At 34.5% G+C, this 21,233-nt stretch overlaps 1 protein-coding gene across 3 annotated transcripts in view; it reads left to right on the plus strand.

Moving 5' to 3' along the window:
• The first annotated feature begins 1,016 nt into the window (after positions 1-1,016).
• Positions 1,017-21,233, plus strand: part of LOC149425958 (unconventional myosin-IXb-like) — a 99,735-nt gene continuing 79,518 nt past the window's right edge. For all 3 annotated transcript variants that reach the window (XM_089642506.1, XM_089642490.1, XM_089642498.1), the window contains exons 1-3: positions 1,017-1,218; positions 1,931-2,173; positions 17,313-17,456. In XM_089642506.1, coding sequence (XP_089498632.1) covers positions 2,138-2,173; positions 17,313-17,456 — 180 coding nt within the window. In that variant the 5' untranslated portion in view covers positions 1,017-1,218; positions 1,931-2,137. The remainder of the gene's footprint in view (positions 1,219-1,930; positions 2,174-17,312; positions 17,457-21,233) is intronic.

A 21,233-nucleotide genomic window follows, 5' to 3' on the forward strand; every position in this document is an offset into this window, starting at 1 on the left:
TAGTGTATATTTATAATAATATACTAATATATTAGTGCTCAAATAATATACTAATATTTTTTGTGAAAATATTAGTATATTAGTGCTCAAAAAATATTAGTATATTATTTGAGCACTAATATACTAATATTTTCACAATTATTCATGAATAATAAATTGATTTCGGACACAGTACTGCCATCTACGAAAATCGTATAAATGCTCTTTTAAATGTAAGCAATTAGTTTGTACAAAATAAGATAGATGGCCAACAAGCTTAATTGCAGCCAACCAAAGAATAATAAAATATTTATTATTTATAAACATATTATTATAAAATAATACGTTCTGTAGAAATGATGAAATAAACATATTATTATTGAAATAAACATTATAAATAAATATTAAACATGTTGAAATAAACATATTATTTTATAATAACACGTGCTCTTCCACAAGTATTATTATAAAATAATACGTGCTTTAGAAATAGTAATATTGTAATACAATCGAGAATTATAATAACTTAACAACAAATTATGTAATTAAATACATTCATTAATAGGTAAACAAAATTTTACTCTTATGACTAAAAATATAAAGTACCTACACAATTCAAAATAGATATTTTAAAATATATATTAGGCATATGTTAAACAATAACACCAAATTACAACATAATTTATATTTGCCGTGTACGTTTAATCAAATAATATCACGTTAGTAATAAATTATAATTTTAATTAATTAAATTATAATTCACCTACGTAACTAAGAAATTTTCTTGTTTGTGTGTTTCAATACTGAAATGATAACATTTTATTACTTTGTATAAGGCAGTTTTATACAAAAAAGGTTTATAATAAATAGTAAGATGTAAATTGTTTGAAAGAGTATAAATTATACATTTATTAAGAATTTTCGTAAGATGTGCCCATAAAAGGGAATTATTTAAATTTGCCGCGTGTGCCGCATGACCGTGATGTGATATTTGCGGTGCATTGTGTTGTGGTTGGTCATTGTGGTTAGCGCACAAATAAAGATGGTGGTCGCCAGGGAGATTCCTCTCAACATTTGTATTTATAAAATGTAAATTGGCTTCGTGACGTCCGTGAAACATATACGCATAGTAACGTTTAAGTGAATTCATCGCAAATAATCGATTAAAACCGTTCAAATCTCCAGAATTTTGCGAATCATCCATAAGTACATGAAGTGTTGTGTCGGCGGCAGGATACGGTGGGTGTTTCATTTTCGCTATCGTAAATTATCTTTATAATTTTCGTGTCAGCCGATGAACTCATTCGTCGGAGCTGATCCCAGGAATATGTGTTTAGTGCTTCGAATGAATGGGGCTGCTGGAATTAATTCGGCGGTGTTTGTTGTAAATGCTCTCCACGGGACGGCAAGAGGTCACTCTGCTGGATTCAGCCAAATCAACATGTGACCCCAATCTGACGTTTTGCTCTGCATCATTCAGAGGAATTAACGTTGTTTTGATCCCCTAACTTGGCTGGCTGAAGCTTCTCCATACAGAAATACTTGTTTTCTACCTAAAAGCGATACACCTGCCTGTGTATCCATCTATCTACCTGTTACTGATTGTTGAGTATGTGGAAGTCTGTACGTTACTTCTAAACAGCGATCAACTTCTTTCGAATGAAAGCTGTGCTTGGTTTTCTATTTTGACGAGAGTCGATTTCTCTATGAGTATTTCATATTGCACTTATCGGATGGTGGTTTATCGTAAAAAATATGAATGTGATCAAAATTGAACGGTTCAACTTAAATTTTACGCATATCTGCGGGCTTCGGAAGTGTAAAAGAGAATGTCTACTCACATTTTCTTAGAAATGTCATTGATTGATTCGTGAATCATCCCGATTTGTGATTATTAATCCGGGATACCGTGAATTATTTACGTAAATTAACGCTATCTTTTTATTTTTAGGATTTAATGGAAGTAATGTGCGTATACCAAGAAAATAAAGATACAACACTATAGCTACAAAAATACACAGTTTTTTCTCGTGAGTGAAACATAATTGAGTGATAAAAGAGTGCATTGCCATGATGCTAGTGGTGCATTGTATAAAATGCCTTCAAAACATTGAATGTTCAACTCAATCTGTGAAATAGTGAATGAGTATGCCAGATAATGGCACTTATAGAGAACAACCGATATATTGTACAGGTGAGCCCCTCAAATGTTATTATTTTTTACTAATACACACCGCAAACGTCAAATCAATCATTTATAAACCTAGTTCCTTCAAAAGCTTTGAATTGTTAAATCAAAAACACCCTCTGATAACTTTTCTTTTCTACATTAAGTATTTGTACTGTCCACAGCATAAGAATACAACTAGCTAGAGCTAGTAACTATTGCAACCACCGTATTAAGAAATTTGGATGGTAGGCAAAATACAAGAGATGTAAAAGGAATGCTACGACTTCCTGGTCATCAAACAACATTTAGATACTGAGTTGGTTTTGTTGTTGTTACTTTTATTGAGTGCCTTCCTTTCTCGATTAATCTCAAATTAAGTTATTTTCAATGTAGCTTGCTACAGAGTAATAACTTCTTGCAAATGACAGGTCTAGCTGGGAGTGAATCCTTCAATGATTGGCCCATAATTGTTTTACCCTGGGGATATAAAACCAGTTTATTTCACATTGTATTATTTTGAAACAAATCAAATATATGATTTATAATTTATTTTCTCTCACATTTCATCATGTTTTTCTACATAACTGAAATACTTACTTTTAGAATAACCTAGGCAAAGCTAAAATACCATAACACATTTTTTTAATATCTGTCGAATTGACACATTCCTGTTTCAGCATTTAACATTAGAGCTATTATTGTTTGTTTATTTTTAATAACTTGTCATTTTAGTTGTAGAGAGTCAGGATAGAATGCCACTTTTCTCTCTGTCCCAGCACTCCATATTCCTATCTTTTTATCTGCTGTCTTTAATGGGCGATGTTTTAAGCCAGCTTGAGGGAAGCATTAAACGAAGGAAGAATGACATTAATGCCTGCAACCTGGCTAAAGTTGCCGAATTCCGCTAGAAGTTGTTTCCAGTAGTAATTAAGTTGAAATCAAGTGTTATTTAAAAAAAATTGCATATTGCAGTGAAATTCGGCAATTTTACCGTCACTAGTTCCACATGAGTTGTAAAAATGGCTCATTTTCATGTCGCCAACATGAATTGTGGACAAGTTTACCGCTCTTATCAACAGAGTTTCTTACTGGTGCACAGGGGATTAATGTTGCTGGTGCCTTTAATGCTGTGTATACATTTGCGATACGAAACACGAGCCAAGCCTCGAATTATGGGAAAATAACGAAACAACCGCAAGCGGCATTTCGCGCCATTTGCTGTTGCTTCGTTCCTTTCCCAAAATTCGATACTCGTCTCGCTTTTCGGTACGCAAATGTATTCGCGCCATAAGGAGCCTCCATTGAATCTGCTAAAAATATACTAAAGTTATCTCGTAAGTGGTGGTTTGTATTTTTGTGTGGCACCATTTTTATGAAGAATATTCTCAAGGGCGATGTGTTAGGTATTATCTGCGCCTTGGCCATTCGGCACCAGAAGCGGGCTGATCCAATTGCGCCCGCATAGGGCCGGCCCTGGATTCAGGGCCCAACTTAACCTTAGTTTTAAAATATAAGAATTAGCAGATGGGGAAGACTTGATTCACATTTTTAAATGACCGTTACAAAGAGATTAATATAAAATTATTGGAATGTAATGCCATTCAAGTAGGACCGGCATAAAAGGTAGAACTACCCTTCCCGCCGGAAGTGTGTTAGGCTGAGAGCCGTCACTGTGGTCTATAGCGCATAGTGGGCGATATCAGCATGCTAGCTTAGGACGGCTGGAACCCTTAATCGGGCCCTGGATAAGTAGTTTCTTTTCACTAATTGGCCATTTTTATATTGGCTCCAGACTGAACAAAGCTATGCCTGTTTCACCAATGCCAATATCAATACTCACAGTACATGAATAAGCATTTGAGTTTATTTTCCCCAGAACTCGGAGCTAAATGCTGGTTATGAGAAATTGTCAGTTGAATTTCTAAATCCAAGTAAATCCGCATTCAAATTTAAAGATTAATTATTTATTACTCTATATTGAGATTACTGGAGATACTTCTTTTTGTATTGAGCAATATAAACACAGTCAGGATTCATGCCAAATGCCAGCCCAACATTTATACACCATTATGGTATGAGGATGTGTTGTTTTTACATCTCATCGTTGTTCTCCAGAACCCGACTGTGGAAATATTTGCGGGCTTTTGTGTATCCTCCCTCCTACAACATGGTTCACTCCTTAATTTCCTACGAAGACCTTAAACATTGCATTCCCATAGACCCTGGTGAATTCTCAGAGCTTTCTGTACGAAGTTGTAACATATATGAAAACTAATTTTTTTGATTCTTTCTGTGGTTAAAACTCTGTTGCGATTTGTCTAATTTGAGTTAGGAGGAATCATTAACATAGTTTTTAACACAATTAACCGCTTTAGCTAAAGCTAACTGTGTATATTTTTTAATGGCAGCCTCGAACCTTTACAATTATGTGCATGGCTAAGGGAAGTAGGCGAGGTTTAAGTCTATATATCTGAGGTCCGTTTAACGGAAGCAGCGATAATTGTTTGGAAAGGCTGACAGAGATATTGAAAGAAGGGGAAATGTAGGTAACTCCATTAATGGAGGATTGAACACGGTTTGCGTTAAGAAAAAAACTGTCCAGCTAGCAGTCCAATGGAGTGCTGGTACCACCCTGATGTACGGCACTGAGGGATGGAACTGGCAGAGGAAGGATGAAAGTAGGCTGAATGCTTTAGATATGAGATCCCTGAGGCATATGTGTGTAAAACTATGTATGATTGTGTGAGAAATGTGGAGATCCGCAATGAATGCAAGGCTGATGTAAACGTAAAGAGTAAGATTAAGAAAGGGACGCTCCGATGGTTTGGGTATGTAGAGCGACTGAACGAAGAAAAGAGTGTAAGGAGAATATGCAATGCAAATGTGAATGGTGGAATAAATCGGGGACGCACAAGGAACACATGGCACGATCAAGTGAATCTAATACTTGAGTCAAGCCATGTCAAGAGTCAGAATAATAGAAGAGTATATATGAGACGGTGTAGAAATGTGAATGAGGCAAGGAGTGTGTATCGAGACCTAGTTGTTTAGCTGTCCATACTCTGCCTACCCCTGCGATAAAACAGCGTGATAGTCAGTTAGTTAGCGATGATTATACCGTTCAGAGATAACATTGCGCCGACCTATCCTAATAAATTACCTAAGTAACCTTTAAAATTGTTTACTAGATTGTATTGCAAATATTTTAAGCTAATGTATAATTTCTCAATGTAAATGCATTTAAAGGTGGAAAATGCGCCCTGTGTTACCCGGGTGGAAGACAACCATTCATTACCGATGGATTTGTTGATATCCCTACAACGAATAGTGCTTGCACAGCTCAGTGTAAATTGTGCACCAAAGTGTTAAAGTTTAGACTTAACAATTCAATACGTGGTTCAAAATAATATACAATTGATTTAATCCAAAATAACCATAATAATCATAACCAACACAGGACAGCCAAAAAACAATACAAACACCATAAAAATACACGAATGCATAAACACCAACATCTGCGATTGCCCCCCTCTAGAAAAAACAGAACAAATAAAGAATCTAGGAATCGTAATTGACCATAATCTTAGATGGACACATCACATCAAACAAATCACAAATAGACTCCTCAGAACAATACACATTTTCCTAAATATAAGAAACATATATAAAATAAAACAATTGAAAACAATATATTATGCACTATGCCAATCAATAATAGAATATGGAATAATTGCTTGGGGAGGAGCAACAAACGCAGCTATCGCTCAAATAGAAATCGCACAGAAAACGATATTAAAGGTAATACTCAAAAAACATAAACTAACCGACACAGACCAAATATTTAAAAGCTGTGACATACTTGATATACGCCAATTATATGTTAAAACTCTACTAAACTACATTTTCGACCAAAAAAACAATCCCCAACAAACACAAAATATCACTAATAGACCGGTCAGAAAAGCGTATAAAAAAAACATAAAAACTCCGACGGTAAACACTACCTTTGGACAAAGACACCATAAATACCACGCAATTAAAGCATTCAACAGTCTTCCACTTGAAACAAAAAAAGAGGAAAATAAAAATAAATTCAAACACAAAATAAAAAAAATGGATTAAAGAACAAAAAAGACAATATTTCCAAAATTCTATAACATAGAATAGAGACGGAACAGAGAATAAAACATATACACGCAACACAAAAAATGTATAAGGCAAGCGGCACGCACAAGCACATAGATCATTGTAAATGCCGATTTCCATTCTCTTCTAATGTTTTTATTTTGGTGTGAGAATTGGATTTTGATTTCTAATCTTTATTTTTGATGTAAATTTATCTTTATTTTAATGTTGTTTTTGTTTAAATGTATAAATTCGTATATTTTAAAATGGGGGCCTCAGCACGGGTGAACAACCCAGTGAGGCCAACGTTGCTGAATTGAAATGTAAAGTACTGTAGAGTAATGTATCAATAAATAAATAAATAAATCCAGGCTGCTCGCAATCAACTGCAGGTGCAAAAGAACTTTAGCTTTAATAATGCGCACTGTGAAAGTCACGAATGGGAATCAGTATCACCCTCGGGACCAATTCTCCAATCAAGGTCGCTCGCAATCGCTGAGTCTCATCCAAGGTACATACTTGAACGCCAAAGATCAAAAGTCATTCCACTTGAATAAAGAGTGGGTCGAACCAGTCGACACTGATTTGTCTTCGACAGTTGTCAAAATCCAGTCTATCGTATCCTAACCTAAGATCGTTTTCCGCACGCTCTTCGAAGGATGATATATTTTTACAAAGTTGTTTTAAGGTTCCACAAAATGACTGATTTACCGGCGATATTGGCTGCAATCATAGACATATGAATATTAGTAGACCTGCCCTAAGTGATTAAAAGCGTATTATCCCCACTCCCCATACCGGCTCCATTGGAGCCGGCTGTGCTCGCGTATGGCCTCAAGTGAAATTTGAAAACGTGACGTCATCATTCTTGTGCGAACTATGGTCGAGGCATCATCGGTTCATTTTACGAAATAACACGGCAAAATGTTGACTTGTACTATGAAAACTTTTAAAAATAGATGTGAAAAAGAGAATAAACCCAATTGTCGTATTACATTCCATATATAAGCATTATTTTACTTTATTTTAAGCATATTCACATCGTATAATATGAATCAGTTGTTACTATCACATCGAGAAACGTCTGGACGCGAAACACAAAGCTGGTTGGTTGCTGGGAAGTAAATTATGAACATTTATAAAAGTGTCTTAACTAAATACTTAAACGAAATATTCGACTCTGAAAATAGAACCGAATTTTTTTGCCGAATTTGGACTTCGCAAATTTGTTCATAACGTGGCGAGTAATTTGCGCTCCCATGTAAAAATGTCTATTCATTCAAAAGCAGGTTTTACTTTTAAGAAGTAAATGGTGATATTATAATGCGAGATGCCTATTTACTGTCAGATTGATTTATTGACGAATCACAGTCAGCCTTACTCCCTTCGTTCTTCAACAGTTGATTTTACCCCTCGCCATTATCTTCTCGTCTATTAATTCCTATGTCTGTGGCTGCAATACATTATGTAGAGCAATCTGAAGCATCTGCTTTGAGACCAACAAGAATATTATATTCCATCGAAAGCTCGATTCTTTCGCTAAGACAGACAAAGTGTTTGTCAGGAATTTTAGGCTTAACAACGTACGTCGGCTGGTGGTCATTGTGGCTCTGTTCATAATAACCCCATTTTGTTCGTCAGCTCTTGATGACGAAACTAAGGTCAGTACAAAAAAGATGCGGTGACATTTTGCTTTTGACTTTTAAAATTATTTATTTATTTAGAATTGAGTATTATGAGAACATGAGTGTTATTGACAGTCATTTTCGACAGTCGATTTATTGACAGTCGTTTTTCTTTTATTTTCATAGTACAGTATGAAAATAAAAGAAAAATTATAAGATTAAATAAGTTAACAAGAAAAAGGAATACACAATAGTTCAAACTTATTAAAAGAAGAACAAACACAAAAAAAAACTGTTTTGCAGTGAGCTCATTAATTTAAGCACTGCTAAAATGTTTAATCAGTACAGATTTATATTTCGATCGAGGCATATTAAAAACATCAGCTAACATTGCATATGAGTTAGTCTATTTTTTATTTTTTTAAATATTTTTTTTAAATTTTTATTATTATTATTTAATATATAAAAGTGGGTACAGGATATAATATGAGTACATAAAAAAATATATTTACATTACAAAATATATTTATGTTCGCAATCTCACCAATGAAGAAACTGGTTCTTGTGCTTGGTGAGAGAGTTACACTAATTATAAGAAAAATAGAATATCATTATGCTATAAGTAAATATATACATGATAGGAACAATATATAAAGAGACAAAATCTAAATACAGTGGAGATGAGTATAGACTGATAATAAATATCAATGATGGGAAAAACAGGCAATTATTTAGTTAATTATTTCTGAAAGAGTAACATCAGTTTTAGTTTAAGTATGTTAATATCCTTTAATTTTTTTATTTCAATCGGAAGGTTGTTGAATTACTTTATTCCTAAATATTTATATCAGAATTGTAGCCTGAAGCCGTAATATGATTGTACTCATCATAGAAATGTCAAAAATTACTCGAAAAACGTCGACTGCCAATATAATCATCTCTTCAACTCTCTGACGATCAAGAATATGTATAGATGAAGTATTTGACAAAGTTCGTCGAGACGACGGGTAAATTTTTGTCCGTAGATGACGCATAACAAATAACTCTATCACTATTGGAGAATTGAGCCCCTGGTCAGAGACCACCATATCAAACAGTGCTTGAAATGACTAGCTAATGCTTAGTAAAAAATTAATAACCCGGTAATTCCCTATCTTCCCCTCCCCTCCTGTATCTCGTTTACCTTATGTATGTTGCCTTTGTCCTACTGGTTCAGTTTGAATCTTGCATGGTGTCACATAAATATAAAAAAAATATATTTATTTTATACCTGGTATTTCTATTTAAAGTCCCCATTGAAAACATGTGGGAATTTTTTACAACAGCCATCTAATTCAACATATTATAACTGTGTTGGATAGCTATCAGAATATTATAATGCTTGGTGATTTCAATAAATGCTCATACTTTTGTTGTTTGCATGATACTGCAAAAGGGGAGTGGCTCCACTGCAAGTCACCGCAATAATAATGCTGTTATAAGTAGCCGCGTGCACCTGTGAAATAATAATCTATTCAAAATGCTCTAGTAAAACTAATACACATTAATGACTTCATTAGTGATACCAGCCTCCAGAAAGTAAGTTCAAATTATTTTCATTATTCTCTGATAATAATTGTAAGTATTTCGTCTGTTTGTTTATCTGGCCTAATTTTTAAAGCCTTTACAATGTGCTGATAATATAGCATTTTCATTGTTAGGAAGGTATAATTTTTTTTATAGGCCTATGTTAATTATGAAGTGTTTGAACACAATTTACACACCTAGACTAAAATGCCTTAAACATTATCTTGTATCTTATCATATAAATGTATTACAGGTTTTTTTTGGTCTTCCAATGACATATCTCTTCATGCCTATAGAAGATTAAAATATATATTTACTGTGTATATTTCAAGATGCCTGATAGACTAAATATAAAACCCCTACAGACCACTCAATTTGGTTGATTCGACCATTGTATGTCAACCGTTGAGTGTTGCGTACAGATGATGCGATGGTTGATGATGATAATTGTAAGCGATTTTTACATATTTTTGACGTTTTCATAAAATGTATATTTAGAAACGCAAATATTTACGTATTACAACACAATGCAATAGTGAATTTCATAATCTTTCCAAAACATTTTTTAGAATGAGGCTACGTTTCCCAAAACGTGAGTTATGAAGCTTTTAGCAAAACTCGTAAATAACACAAAAATTATCACGTTTTGACAGTTCTCAAAGGAACACATAGTAGATAAAAGTCTTTGTCTGAGAGGTTAAATCCTCATATAATGCCAAAACAATCTTTGAAATAAATACGCTCACAAACTACGCACGACGGCTCCCCAGTAAAGCTGGTTCAACCGCTCAACCACGCTACAGACAAATCGACTTGGTTAGATGCTCGTTGTTTCTTGATAGCTACTTCTCCGTAATAGCATACAACGCGTCTCAACACGGTTCAACTCAACCAGATTGATGAAACCACTCAACCAAATTGAATGGTCTGTATTGCCCTTAAGGCCACACCGGGCCCACGTATGCATTGTACGCAACACATTTTGGACAACATACAATCCATACATTTTCTACGAAAATAAATGCTTCGGAAACAGGTATGTCACACGCAATGCTACCCTACGCTACCCGCGCAACTCCGATCTGCGCTGTCCAGATCGGCTTGAGATGTGTGAAAGAAAGATGGCTTTGGTGGAAGGCCTTCCACCCAGCTGATTTTACGTTTTAAGTTATGTTTGTTTTGTTTAAGATGGCAGATAAACAACTAGTAGATTTAATAAGAAGTTACAAGTGATTTCTAGCATAAAAACATTGAATGTCGCGATACTACAGTTCAAATTTGCGTTGCGTGCATAGGACAAGTATGCAAGTTGGCCTTGGAACATAGTATATCCTTACCTTATTCCTTCAGTGTTCAGGTATCATCAGGTCAATGTTCACCCTGTAGGCTTCTGCCTATTAGACTAAAAAAAAACCTTGCATTTCATTTCTGTCATAAGAATTTAGTTTCATAAACATTTGCCTATCTTTTGACATACTTGTTTTTAAAACACCTGTTGCAATCTCGTGAATGCCAAGTTTACATAGCTCAATACATTATTGTATTTTGATTCTTGACTGTACAAATGCATTTTGGAAGATGACCAAATTACAAATTGCTATGAATAGAAAGCCAAACTATTCAAAATAATGTATGTTTTATGAGATGAATACAGTGTAGCAAAAAGATTTGTTAAATACGAAATTGAGATAATTTTTTTGGGTTTTCACAGTAAAAGAGTAGCACATTTTAAAAGATGAACAATACGGTTTTGTCCCAGCTCCGGACCCACTGTCCTTTTTGGACGACAGAACAATGAACCAAGACACTATTCCAGAGATAGACGGGCAAGCTATCTCCGCAAGATAGTCTCTTACCCCCATTATCACGCCCGGCCACTTTGTCCACGTATAAACGCATTTTGACAAAACAGTAGGACAATAGCCAATCGCTCTGCACGTACATATCTCGATTCTCGGCGCTCGGATCTCTTATTATCGCTTTAACCACTCGGAACATTAGAACGTCAAAAGACGTAAATATGATAATAGCGGTCAAGACATTAGTACGTCTTTTCACGTAAGCGCGCGAGATTTTACAAAAATCGATTTATTTCCATCACTAGTATACGGATTGCCATGATTTAAAAAACAGAGTATCGATAATGAATAACGCTACGCGTCTGCATTCAAAAATATCTATGGAATCTTGAGGTGCATTATCTGAGTCGATTGAATCTGTCAGCTTGTTCGTTCGTAATTTATTGCGTTTTTAAATAATTTATTAAAAATATTTTAGTTTGGACGGTTAATATTTTGAGGTGACCAATAGTTTTTAATTATATTTCTTCAATATATAAAGTGTTATTTCTTTATGATACTCAGAAAAAAGTACATTTTTCACAGCTTTGAAATAATGGTCAGCGATTTTTACATATTTTTGACGTTTTCAGAAAATGTATATTTAGAAACGCAAATATTTACGTATAACAAAACAATACGATAGTGAATTTCATAATCTTTCCAAAACATTTTTTAGAATGAGGCTACGTTTCCCAAGACGTGAGTTATGATGCTTTTAGCAAAAGTCGTGAATAACACAAAAATTTCCGCGTTTTGACAGTTCGCAAAGGAACACATAGCATACAAATGCCTTTGTCTGAGAGGTTAATGTTGTGTAATTGGAACACTACAATACATCTTGGTATAAAAACCGATAGAAAGATAATATTTTTCGCGAACTCGCTCGTAATGTGCGTCGTTGGGTATCCACTTTGACAGCATTCCGCATTTGAACTTCGGTAGAATTAAATAGCGTATCTTAATATTATTCTAGCTTATTGTTTTGTCATTTGCAAATATGTTTATTTTATTGTGAAAAAACGCTTCATAAAATTGTTAAATGTCATCATCATTCAGATGTTCAATAGTGAACAACGCTTTTTTAGCTGGAAAATATAATAAAACTCTAGAATTATTTTGTTTGTCTTCATTATACATAATATTTTTTTATGACAATAGAGAAGATTTATTATAAAAAAATGTAATTTACAAAAACATTAATTTGCCAAACATAATTAAGTTATTACTAAAATAGTGTTAGTGATTGGCATTTTACCTCTGGCAATTCAAGGTTTAAATAAAAAATAGGCAAATAAAATGTAAATGGAAAATGGTTTCTTCCAGTGGCGGCTCGTGACTTTTGGGTGTTCTAGATTGCTAATATTACACTTTTTTTGTACAAAGATTTTCAGGAGATTTCAGTTTGACCGTGCGCCGCATGGAAAATGAAAAATTTTCAAATAAAATTGAAATTTCGAAAAAAAAAATATCGTTTTAGCTTCAACAACATCAACACCGAAAAGTCATGAGCCGCCACTGGTTACTTCACATGTAATTTGAATAAAATCTTATGCATTTCGAGAGCTGTAGATACTCCCAAATTCATCCAGGTATGAGACACTATTCAGAATCTAAACTTTGCTAAAAATGGCTTAGGCCATGTTTCATACCCAGAACCAAATAGCCAAGTACTTCCCACTTCCTTTTTGCCTCACAACATCCCCCGAATTCTAAGTAATGTCTAAGTCCTACTGGCTCCGAGTAATTGAAACTCTTGTGCGGTAAAATTACATTAAAAAAATGCACATAATCTGAAATTTCCAGTAAACACCAAATTTCTTTAAGTTTAGTGTATTTTTTCACTTAATGTAAAAAATGTCAGAATATTGGCAGAGACTTGCTAATCAGATCTTGTTGGCTTTGTTATGACACAGGTGAAGTATTAAATTTTAAGATGAAGACCAGAATAGACGTTGACGGGTGGATATTAAATTGCTGTGAATTGACAAGCATGCCGAGTAAAACAGTTTCCTGTGGTTTTCAGTCTCACTAACCCACATAGGAACAATATTAATTACCATGCACACTGTTTCAGAATGCGCACACGGCACTAAACTGATTTATGTGAAACTTACTTTACTCATTTTGTTGTTGAAACCCCTCAGGCCTCTGGCATGCTGACCGAGATATTTCTTAAAGATGCTGTCAGAGTATCCGAAAATTTGGGTGAATTTCCGCTTCGCAATAAGATCCAAATAAATGGGATATTTATAAATGTATCCGAAAACTAAAAACTGTTTTTGAAAAGCGTTGAAATCACAGACATAGGAATTAATAGACGAGAAGATAATGGCGAGGGGTAAAATCAACTGTTGAAGAACGAAGGGAGTAAGGCTGACTGTGATTCGTCAATAAATCAATCTGACAGTAAATAGGCATCTCGCATTATAATATCACCATTTACTTCTTAAAAGTAAAATCTGCTTTTGAATGAATAGACATTTTTACATGGGAGCGCAAATTACTCGCCACATTATGAACAAATTTGCGAAGTCCAAATTCGGCAAAAAAATTCGGTTCTATTTTGAGAGTCGAATATTTCGTTTAAGTATTTAGTTAAGACACTTTTATAAATGTTCATAATTTACTTCCCAGCAACCAACCAGCTTTGTGTTTCGCGTCCAGACGTTTCTCGATGTGATAGTATATTATGTTTCTAAAACTGATCTATATTATACGATGTGAATATGCTTAAAATAAAGTAAAATAATGCTTATATATGGAATGTAATACGACAATTGGGTTTATTCTCTTTTTCACATCTATTTTTACAAGTTTTCATAGTACAAGTCAACATTTTGCCGTGTTATTTCGTAAAATGAACCGATGATGCCTCGACTATAGTTCGCACAAGAATGATGACGTCACGTTTTCAAATTTTACTTGAGGCCATACGCGAGCACAGCCGGCTCCAATGGAACCGGTATGGGGAGTGGGGATAATACGCTTTTAATCACTTAGGGCAGGTCTACTAATATTCATATGTCTATGGTTGAAATGCACTTTAAAATTTTATTATTAGAAATAAACATATATTTTTTGAAATCAAACATAATTTTTTTTTAAAAAGCTCATGTTACGTTTTTCATTTAAACACCGAACTAAAATTTCTGTCAAGGAACAAAAAAAAACAGTTAACATAACCTGTTGAATCTAGTCATCACTTTTCATGTCTTGCAGCTCCCTTGAGGTAATTTTCCACAAAAATGGCGCCATACAAATCATCAAAATATTATTATTATTATTTATATCACTTTTTCACTTTGTCACCAGAAAAAACATATTTTACTAGACAAATGTATTCTAAACATTATTGCCACCCCACTTTTTTTTCATTTAACACATTTCGGCCGGGAAAAGTAGTTCTACCCGTTCGGTCGATTGATGCTTAAGGCCGGAAAGGGTAGTTCTACCTTTTGCGCCGGCTTCATTTCAATGTCCAGTGTCCAGGGGTGATTCTACATGGTCGCAGAAGTGAAAAAGATAAATAAGTTTTTCTATGATTATTTTACCATACAAAAATATTTATTTTACATAGAAGAATATTTATTTTCCCATACAAACAATTCAACATTTTTTACATAAAAACTATCTAACAACGTAGGAGTTTAAAAAAAAGTTATTTATCTTATTTATTTGTACTATCATGCAGAATCACCTCCCGAAGTTAGTGCACTTTATCCCCTGATACCTGTAAAAGTAATTAATAAATTCAGTTTCATAAATTTTTCTCAAATTGAGGTTTGAAACCTTTGGTTTCATAGAGGTGTGCGGTTTAATTATTCTGTGGTTAACTTCTAGATTTTAATATAAAGCGTGATATTTTCTTTTCTAACACCATTTAGATCATATTTCTAACCACAACTGTAAGAGTGACACAACAATTTCCATGACATCATATGAGCTGTTTCCAAAAGTGAACAAATTTTTTATTTTTTTTTATAATATAATATTGATTACATTTTATGATTTTGACTGTCCAACTAGAAAGGATTCCCGTTTCAGGACAGTCAAATTTACAAGTTTCAAGTTATCCTTGACGAATACAGCATTTAAGACTAGCTAAAATAAGTATGTTAAAACGAAGATACATAAAAAGATACATAAAAAAGATACATAGAGGCGTTCGTGATTTCAAATTACATTTTTTAATATCATTTCTGAATCAGTCCTGACTTGACTGATATCAATTGACTCTGGATTCTTCGCTATTTGTTCACAAAACTGAACAAATTAGCCTGGGCGGGATTAAACTTAATATAACTTTCAAGGCATTGTAATGGAGACAAACCACCTGACCATACTTTTGGCACCAGGATGGTTCGAGAATGCTTTGAAAAAACTGCGACATCAGTCATACATTGACCACCGAAGAGCGCACATTGAAATAAGTAGAACGTGCGCAGAAAATTAAAGTTAGCTAAAATAAGGCAAAGGTTTGCAGCCGCAATACTTTGCGGTAATTTCATGACTTTCAATGTTCATTTTTAAAATAATCGCCTGGCGCAGCGACAATAAAAATGAGTGAGGTGGCTAAATTATGACACATTTCTAAAATGTTTAAACAGTGTAACAAAATATTCAATTCAAGAAAATTTTGGCTAAAGTTTTTGCATTTATTGTCGAGTTTTTTACGCAGCCAGTAATTTGCGCGCCATTCCAAAAATGACTATCAATTCGTAATCAGATTTTATTTTCGAGGACCGAATGGTGTTATTACTACACGATTTGCCTGTATACTGCCAGATTCATTTATTGAAAAATCACGGAATGGGAAACATGATTTGTTCCCCTTTCCATCATCTATCAATTTGAATGTCTAAGTATCTCCTAATAACCTTTTGAAATAGACATTTTGGGCATATCTACAAATATTTCCCTCGTAGACACACAAAACAATAGACCCAAATAAAATATAGGAAATAAAGGAAAGGGGCACAAACCAAGTGCTCGGAGCAGGGAGGTTGTGCAAACGTCTCCCTTTTAAGTGAATAAATGAATCTGACAGTTTATAGGCAACTGGCGTAGTCTTATCAGTATTTTTGGTTTTCGAAAATAAAAAATGCTTACAAATAAGTAGTCCTTGGCACGCGCATATTGCTGGCTGCTTAAAAAGCTTAACTGCAAATCCCAAATCGCCTTAAGAAAAGTTTGGGCTTGTTCCCAAATTGAATATTTTTTTACACTATTTAGTTAGACACTTGTACAAATGTGTTCTAATTTACTTACAACGCTCATTTTTGCGTCGCTACTCAACCTGATTTGTGGATGGTTCGGTTAAAAACGAACATTCAGACCCTGCACAGAAAAGTCCCACAATGAACTGTTCTGCAAACGTTACCTTACTTTAGCGAACTTTGCTTTTCTGCGCAGGGTCTGCTTATTACAATATGCGCTCTTTGGCAGTCATTAAAGACTGATGTCGTAGTTTATTCAACGCATTCTCGAACCCTCCTAGTGCCAAACGGTAGTCACATGATTTGCTTCCAGTTCGTGAAAATGATTCCCAGAATTTACATTAGGGCGCGTCTACTCTTTTGTAATGTCTATGATTTACACTGCATGTTTTTGATGTTGTGTGTAGGCATACTTTTAGTGACCTGGTGTTAATAGCCATCCTATCGTCTTCAGTCCCATTCTCCTCTCCCTCCCCCCTTTTCCAATATTTCGGTTTTCCCCATTTACTTCACACTTTTTGCTTCATTCACATTCATACATTGTTTCATACATACTTTTCTGTTATTCTGACCCTTGACATGGCCCGACTCAAGTATTTGATCTTTTGGTTAAAAAATAATTATTATTCAGTTTGGTTAAGTATTTTGCCCCCAAATCCAAATTTAAGTTTTGTATGAAAAATGTAATTACAATAAAAACTTTTGATCTTTATTACTCAAATAGTATTTATTCATTGTAAAACAGCTACAAAAAATATGTCATTAATAAATTACATAATTGTATTTGCAGGTTTTCGTTGGTGCTCTATCGGAACAATATGAAGCGCTCTCGGTGGAAGCCTCCAAGCAGACCAGCTCCGAGGAGATTGTGTCCTGCATCGCCGACAAGCTCAACATCACCGATTCGTCGGGCGGGACATATGAATTGGCAGAGGTAACTATTATTACACACCTTAAAATTCATATTTTTAGTAGCTAGTTTACTACGGCCTCCGCGGTCGAAGTAGCGGGTTCAAATCCCAAATTTGTATTATTTTACAATTTAATCATTTAACCACTCAGAATATTAGAACGTCAAAAGATATTTATTTACTTACTTACTTTTTATTATAATATTATTTACTTACCTATCGGTTATTATTTACCTATTTTTATTTGGTTATTTTATTTTTTCTTATAATTTATTATTCATACTATCCATGTTGTAATTGTTAGTATGGTTACCCTATGCTTGTGTCTGATAAGCCAGCACAGGTACCTTGTACTTTAGTTAACAGAAGAATATTATTGTTGCCAACTTACTTACTAATGCTTCTTTTGTTGACATTTTTGTTTTTATTCTTTCATACATTTGTTACTAAAATTTTGTTTATTTTTGTCTACCGGTCTCGAAACGACCGTGTCATAAACTTTTCCTTTTTTTGGTTTAAATTTAATGTTGTTATTATTTTAAGTTTACATATATGTATTTTTTTAAATGATATTATTGTAAAGCTGCACATCTCGATACAGGAATGCCCTAGTGAGATGTGCAGAGTATGTTTTTTATGTAAAAACTGTTTTTTGAATAAATAAAAAAAAAAAAAAAAAAGACTTAAATATGATAATAGCGGTCAAGACATTAGAACGTCTTTTCAAGAATATCTATGGAACGTAGAGGTGCATTATCTAAGCCCATTGAATCTGTCATCTTGTTCGTTCATAATTTATTGCATTTCTAAATAATTTATTAAAAATATTTTAGTTTGGACGGTTAATATTTTGAGGTGACTAATAGTTTTTAATTATATTTCTTCAATATATAAAGTGTTATTTCTTTATGATACTCAGAAAAAAGTACATTTTTCACGGCTTTGAAATAATGGTAAGCGATTTTTACATATTTTTGACGTTTTCATAAAATGTATATTTAGAAACGCAAATATTTACGTATAACAACACAATGCGATAGTGGATTTCATAATCTTTCCAAAACATTTTTTAGAATGAGGCTACATTTCCCAAAACGTGAGTTATGAAGCTTTTAGCAAAACTCGTAAATAACACAAAAATTATCACGTTTTGACAGTTCGCAAAGGAACACATAGTAAATAAAAGTCTTTGTCTGAGAGGTTAAAATAATATAAATGGTATATATTTGCGACAAGTTCCAGCGTGGAAGATTCTTTCAGTATCGCCCTATTGTAAGACCACCATTCAACATTGAAATGTTTCTTAAAATGGCTTTAGCCATGTTTGGTGACCAGATCTAAATAGCCAGCTACTTCCCCTTCTCTTTTCCCTCCCCATTAGCTTCAGCCTCACAACTTAATTATATTAGGGATGCCATTGACTCACTAGCTCCAGACAGTTGTGCGATATTCACATAAATAAAAAATATATATATGACTGTTATACAGATGAAAAATACAATAGAAAACAATACTGCTAGTCTTGACATGCTTACATTTTTCACACCCATCTTAACCTAACTATAAAAAAAAGAAGAGGAAAGCTGTTAATATGGGTAGGTTAGGTTAGGTTTAGAGCAGCATGCACAATGCGATTGTAAGCCTGTAGATAGTCATGCACAAAATTGCAGTTTTATTTTCGGTTGCATCTTACGTCTGTATAACAATCATGTACAGGACTGCCGAGAGGGGAGTTCAGCGGGCATAAATCACCGGGCCGCGACTTTGTGAAGGGGCCCGAGCAATCACAGTACAAAGTGCCCTTCAGATGATTTTTTCATGAAAACAGTGGCGTGCAAATCATCAAATCATTATTAAGGTGCATACAATTAAAAGATTAGTCGAAACATACTGTCGAATTTGGCAGCCATCTCTGGTCCGGAGCCCCTAAATACTTGAAAAAAACCCTTGACTCTGCAAAAACGGGCGGTCCGTTTGATAGATTCCCCAATCTTAACAAACGGACTGCAATCTTTAGAGCACAGGCGTCAGGTAGGTATGCTGTCCTTGTTCTATCGATATTACAATGGAAGATGCTCTGAGGAACTAGCGTCATTGATCCCTTCGGCACCGGTGCGTAGTCGGGATACACGCCAAACGCGCGCCCAACATTTGTACACGGTTGACATTTGTCACATGAGAACGGGTCGCTTCTACGATTCGTTCTTAAGTTCAACAGCTCGGCTGTGGAACGAACTGCCGGCCTCTGTGTTTCCTCCCTCCTACAACATGGGACTCTTCAAGACCCATGTTCACTCCTTCCTCTCCACAAAAAGACCCTCCACACAGCATCCCCAAAGATGACATAGGCCCTGAGGGAAATTATTTTCTTCAGGGCCTCCTGTGTGGAGTTAATATATAAAAAAAAAAAATATAATAATTTGAAATCTATAATATAATTACTATTATAGGGCCTGACATGTTTTGAGTTGTTATTACAGTAAAGTGATAAGGTCATTGATAGGAGGGTGAATGCAGGAAATTCAATTAATGGAGTACTGATTGAAATAGTCGCGAATAAATGTGATCTAGCGGGGCATGGAACTGACAGAGGAAGGAAGGACGAGGTGTATGTGCGGCAATACTGAAATTGTATTGCGATTGAGGATATCTGAAAGTAATGCAAGCCTGTTGAAGTGTATCGAACAAGATTAGAATATTATACATACTTTTTGATTGATGTATGAAATGTGAATTTGTGATATTTTTAGAATACAATACAAAAGATAATCTCTAAATAATATAAAATAAAATCGCTATCCGTGTCTGTCTGTTGATAGGGTTTTCACTCTCATTTAGAGAATTTCTTCAGGGAGGTTTACATATATAATACATGCATATTGTATTTATAGGAAGTAGAGAAAAGTCAATTTTTGTAATCAAAAAGTAAAAATATTTTTTCGAGCACTACATTGCTAACGCTGGCTAAATCTTATGAGATACATCAAAATAATGTACTAAGGATTTGTATATCTTAAAACCTACAGAAAAGTCCGCGGTGGATAACTCCAGCAACACCAGGTACACGTCAGCTTGTTATTTAATAATTATAGATTTGTACATACATATTACTAATAAGTAAAGGAAAATCATAACAAATTTTAAATAACGAATTCAGACAAGCCATAAGTTCATCATCACTTTTGGCTCTACAACCCCTGGTGGGTCTTGGCCTCCTCAAGAGTCTTCCTCCACTCATCTCGGTCCCGCGCCAGCTCTCTCCAGTTTCGAAGCTCCAAGGCAGACAAATCTTTGAGGACGTTGTCGCTCCATCTTAACCTTGGCCTTCCCAGGCTCCTTCTCCCTATCGGTCTTGAGCTCAGCAGGGACTTTGGTTCTTGATGCTCGGTCATTCTCTCCACATGACCTAGCCACCGAAGTCTTCCCAGTTTTATGAACTTTGTGACGTTTAGCTCCTTAAACAGAGTATAGAGCTCATTGTTATAACGTCTGCGCCAAAATCCATTTTCTAGAACCGGTCCGAAGATGCGCCTCAAAATTTTCCTTTCAAAAACATCCAGTGCTTGCTCATTCTTCTTAGTTAGAACCCACGTCTCGGCTGCGTACGTAAGCACTGGTCTAATTAGTGTTTTGTACACTAATACCTTGGTGGTTCTGGAAAGCAGTCTGGATTTTATTTGTTTAATTTTCTGGATTTTGCCATAAGTTACCTTTCTGTAATATAATATTTGAACAGAAAAATATTTTGTACATCGGCCACGGAAAACAAAAACATTGTGACCCTGCCCAATGTTTCATAT

Source organism: Hesperophylax consimilis, chromosome 2 (assembly GCF_061612785.1).
Source record: "Hesperophylax consimilis isolate HC1 chromosome 2, BYU_Hcon_1.0, whole genome shotgun sequence".
Lineage (NCBI taxonomy): Eukaryota > Metazoa > Arthropoda > Insecta > Trichoptera > Limnephilidae > Hesperophylax > Hesperophylax consimilis.